This window comes from Nannospalax galili, unplaced genomic scaffold (assembly GCF_000622305.1).
Source record: "Nannospalax galili isolate Female #2095 unplaced genomic scaffold, S.galili_v1.0 scaffold668, whole genome shotgun sequence".
Classification (NCBI taxonomy): Eukaryota; Metazoa; Chordata; class Mammalia; order Rodentia; family Spalacidae; genus Nannospalax; species Nannospalax galili.
The window spans coordinates 1,039,952-1,044,984 of NW_008358090.1; the positions used below are offsets into that span (position 1 = coordinate 1,039,952).

Here is a 5,033-nt window from a genome sequence, read left to right on the forward strand (position 1 = left end):
CTTTCTTGTGTGCACATATGGGGACTAGAGTTGACATCAAGTGTCTTCTATCAATCTCACTCTATTTTCTGACAGGGTCTCTTAGGACTTGGAGCTTATCAATTGGTTAGGCGGCTGGCTATCAAGCCTCTAGGATCGTCCTCTCTCTTATCTCCCTAACACTGGGATACAGGCTTGCACTGCCATGCCTGACTTTTCACACGTGTGATGGAGATCTGAACTCAGGTCTTCATGCTTGTGCAACAAGCACTTTACTCACTGAGTCATCTCGCCAGATCCTAAAAATGATAAATTTTATGTGTATTTTACCACAAAACAAGACTCTTCTGCTGTTTCCAACTATCCATGCATGGAACCTGCCAACAACATGGGTGCCACAGCAACAAGAGTCAAATCCAAGAACAGACAAAACATCTGATCTGAACTCCATACACGGAAAGGCCCAAGTTGAGTCGAAGTAGAACCAACATTAATAAGGCTGGTAGCTACTGATACCAGCCAGCATTGTGCTAGAACAGGCTGACTGGGAGTCACTGTGGGGACTGAACAATACACATACCCCCGCCCAGCCAACCAACACCACCCACAAAGATGCCAGTTGGTATGACAGACCAGTGTAGTCTGAAGTCAGATAGCTGGGTTCAAAACCTACTTGGTCACCTGCTTCCTAAGTGGCTGAAGGTTAGTACTGGACTGATCCCACTAAAGATCACATTAAGACCAAATGAACATCAAAGGGCATTTGAGGACACAAGTTGGACTCCATAGGCCTCTCTTTATATATATAACAAGAGAACATGAAATTGGGGGGGATGATGGGGGGATTCAGATGGGGGAGGGGATCAAAATTCAATCAAAATATATTGTATGAAATTTGCAAAAATTCAATTAAAAAAAGAAGAACAGGGCTGGAGAGATGGTTCAGCAGTTAAGAGCACTGACTGCTCTTGCAGAGGACTTGGGTTCAGTTCCCAATACCCACATGGTGGCTATGAACCGTCCTTTAACTGCAGTTCCAGAGGAATTTGAAGCCCTCTTCTGACCTCCATGGCATTGCACAACATGGGTGAACTCACATACAGGCAGGCAATACACTCATACACATAAAATAAAAATAATGCATAAAATATTTTTAAAAAAAAAAAAGGAACAAATGAACTGAGCAGGCACCAAGTGAATGGTCACAGCTCTCCCCACTGGGTCTCTCAGTAGCCCTGGGCTTACCTTGCCACCGAGGGTCCTCACCCAGGATCTTCTCGATCATGGCCTGGCTGGCCAAGACCCCAGGCTGCAGATCAGGAATGCCGTCCCCACTGCCAAGTTGGCCATTCTGCAAGGCTTCCTGAGCCTGCAGCTCCCTACAACCAACAGCACATCATTAACAGTCCTGAAGACCCCAGCCTTGAAGGTGAGAGGAAGCCAGCAGAATCTATGGCTCCAGAGTCACTTGGTTCCTCACTTCATGAATGCAGCCTGGAGGTTTAGGGCCAGGTTTCAGTGGTATCAGGCACAGCAGCAGTCTTGGAACAACATTTCTATATCAAATTGCAACTTCAGGGCTGGTTTGGTTAGAACAGGTCTGCTTTTTTGATACAGGGTCTCACTCTGCTGTAAGCACAGACTAGTCTGGTACTTAGCATGTCACTATGCATCCCAGACTGGCCTTGCATTCATGGCAATCTGCCTGCTTCAATCTCCCAAGGGATATTACAGGCATGAGTCATCATACTCTATTCAGGAAGGATCTGCTTTCTACAGCAGCTGGACATACTTCATGACCATTTGTCTAGACAGGAGCATCACACCTCTGTCCTCCTGAGTGGCTCACAGTACATAAAGAGGGAAAGACTCAGAACAGATGAGGGGAAGCTAGGGATAGAGCTCAGTTGGTGGAGTGCTTGCATAACATACCCAAAACCCTGGGTTTGATCCACTGCACCACATAAATTGGATGTGGTGGTAAACACCTGCAATCCCAGCACTCAGGAGGCAGTAACAAGAGGATGGAGAGTTTGAGGCCAGCATAGAATACATAGGAGACCTTACCTCCAAAACCAAAAAATAAAACTGGGGCTCAAAAAGAGATGTTTTGAAACAGCAATGCCAGAAGCAGCAAAGAGGTAGACTGGTCCCCAGTAGGCACCTCACTCACCTGATGTCACACACAGGTGGCCGCAGGTCCAGGGGGCCATGCGCAAAGGCACAGTGTAGCCCATTTTTCACGCAGTGGCCCCGTGCATCTGTCTCATGGATACATGTGCCTGTCTTGTAGTAGCGCAGGTGGTACTTGCGCTCTGTGTCCCCAGTTGTTCGATGCAGGTAGGGGCATCTGGAAAGCAGAGGGGTGAATATACTCTAACTAGTTCTTGTGGACTTGGAGCTTACACTGAGCTCCACCCTCCTCCAATTAGCACCTGAAAAAGTAGCTTTTACATTTCTGCTGCGTATCAAGGTCTGACCAGAAGGATGACATATCTGAATGAGCAACTTGGCCCTACAACCCAACACAAAGCACTCAGACCAAATCCAATATACATAGCAAAAAAAAAAAAGAAAGAAAAAATCACCGATTTCCATGAAAATCATCCTCCATGGCTTTTTTATTTTTGGTCTGCCTTCATCTCAAAATAATTTGCACACCAAAGTAGCACACTTTGGGGTAGACAACCTTTCCATACTTTAACACTACACAATTACCCTTATTATCATTGTTATACAAAAACTCATGAAATCATGGGGCTGGAGAGATGGCTCAGTGGTTAAGAACACTGGTTGGTTCTTGCAGAAGATCCAAGTTCAAATCCCAGCACCCATATGGCAGCTAACAACTGTCTATAACTCCAGTCCCAGGGGATCTAACAGCCTCTTCTGACCTCCTCTGGCACTGCATGACATGAGTGCACTTACCTACATGCAGGCAATACACACATATACATAAAATAAAAATAGTAAAAAAAAAAAAAAAACTCATGAAATCAGACTCCTGCCTAGTTTGGGGCTTTTTTTTTTTTTTTTTTCTTTTTTTAAATCTGTTTGTTTGTTTTTTGGTCTTTTTGAAACAGGGTCTCCCTGCAGCCCCAGCTGGTCTGGAACTCACTATGTAGACCAGCCTGGCCTTGAACTCACAGAGATCCTCCTGCCTCTGCCTTGCAAGTGCTGGGATTAAAAGCATGCACCACTATGCCTTGCTAGTTTGGTTTTTTTGAGACAGTCTTATGTATCTCAGGCTGGCCTCAAACTTGCTAAGTATCCCATGCTAGCCTTGAACTCTAGATTCTCCTATTTCTACTTCCCAAGTGTCAAAATTACAGATGTATATGTCCCTATGCCTGGCATTTGCCTAATTATTATTTTTAATTTTTTTTATTTTTATTTTATGTGTATGCGTGTATTGCCTACACGTAGGTAAGTGCACCCATGTCATGCAATATCCAAGGAAGACAAAGAGGCTGTCGGATCCCCTGGAACTGGAGTTACTACGGACAGTTAGTTGCCATGTGGGTGCTGGGATTTGAACCTCGGTCTTCTGCAAGAAAAACCAGTGTTCTTAACCTCTAAGCCATCTCTCCAGCCCCTGCCTAATTATTTTTAAAGATTCATTTATTTTCATTTTATGTGTATGAGCATTGGCCTACATGTACGTACGTAGACAACATGTGTGCGTGGTGCCCAAGGAGTTCAGAAAAGGGCACCAGATCCCCTGGAACTGGAGTCATAGACCTTTACAAGCCACCATGTGGGTGCTGGGAACTGAACCCTGATTCTCTGCAAGAGCAGCAAATGCTCTTAACTGCTAAAGAGCCATCTCTCTAGCCTCTTCGAATGATTTTTTTTTTTAATAAAACATTGTTTTTCTTTTTCTTTATTATTATTTTTATTTTATTCCTATGAGTGTATTGCCTGCATGTAGGTAAGTGCACCCATGTCACGCAGTGCTTGTGGAGGTCAGAAGAGGACACTGGATCCCCTAGAACTGGAGTTATAGACAGCTGTTTGTTGCCATTTACATACTAGGAATTGAACCCAGGTCCTCTGCAAGACCAGTCAGTGTTCTTAACCTCTGAGCCATCTCTCCAGCCCAAGTTATTTTTAATAAATACAATTTGTGTGTGTGTGTGTGTGTGTGTGTGTGTGTGTGTGTAGGAAGACAACTTGCAGGGTCAGTTCTCTCCCTTCATTATGTAGGTCCTAGGGGAATTCAGGTGGTCAGCTTGTCAGGTTTGGTGGCAGATGCCTTTCTTTACCTGTTGAGCTATCTCCTTGGCCCTAAATAAAAAATTTTTGAGACAGGTCACACTAAGTAGCCCTGGCTGGCCTGAAACTCACTATGTAGACTAGGCTGGTCTCTGCTAATACAATTCTTTTTAAAAAAATATATATATATTTTCTACCTAGGCATGGTGGTGCACATCTTTAATCCCAGCACTTAGGAGACAGAGGCAGGAGGATCTCTCTGACTTCAAGGCCAGCCCAGTCAACATAGTGAGTTCCAGGCCAGCTGGGGATACGGGGAGACCCTGCCTCAAAAAGAGAAAAAGAGCCAGGCATGGTGGCACACGCCTGTTGTCCCAGCACTCGGGAGGCAGAGGCAGGCGAATTTCTGTGAGTTCAAGGCCAGCCTGGTCCACATAGTGAGTTCCAGGACTGCTGGGGCTACAGGGAGACCCTGTCTCAAAAAAACCAAAAAAATAATAATAATAATAGTAATTTTTAAAAATTAATAAATATCTGGCTGGAGAGATGGCTCAGGGGGTAAGAACACTGGTTGTTCTTGCAGAAGACCCGGGTTCGAATCCCAGCACCCACATGGAGCTAACAACTGTCTGTAACTCCAGTTCCAGGGGATCCGATGGCCTCTTCTGTCCTCACGGGCATTGCACAACACGGGTGCACTCACCTACAGGCAGACAATACACTCATACACATAAAAATAATAAAATATTTTTAAAAATTAGCCGGACATGGTGGTTCACACCTTTAATCCTTTGTGAGTTCAAGGCCAGCCTGGTCTACATAGTGAGTTCCAGGACAGC

At 44.9% G+C, this 5,033-nt stretch overlaps 1 protein-coding gene across 4 annotated transcripts in view; it reads right to left on the reverse strand.

Moving 5' to 3' along the window:
• The window catches only part of Unkl (unk like zinc finger), a 49,552-nt gene that overhangs the window by 38,752 nt on the left and 5,767 nt on the right, over window positions 1-5,033 (reverse strand). For all 4 annotated transcript variants that reach the window (XM_017795121.2, XM_008856166.2, XM_008856168.2 and 1 more), the window contains exons 3-4: window positions 2,153-2,329; window positions 1,225-1,358 (exon numbers count right to left, since the gene is read on the reverse strand). In XM_017795121.2, coding sequence (XP_017650610.1) covers window positions 1,225-1,358; window positions 2,153-2,329 — 311 coding nt within the window. The remainder of the gene's footprint in view (window positions 1-1,224; window positions 1,359-2,152; window positions 2,330-5,033) is intronic.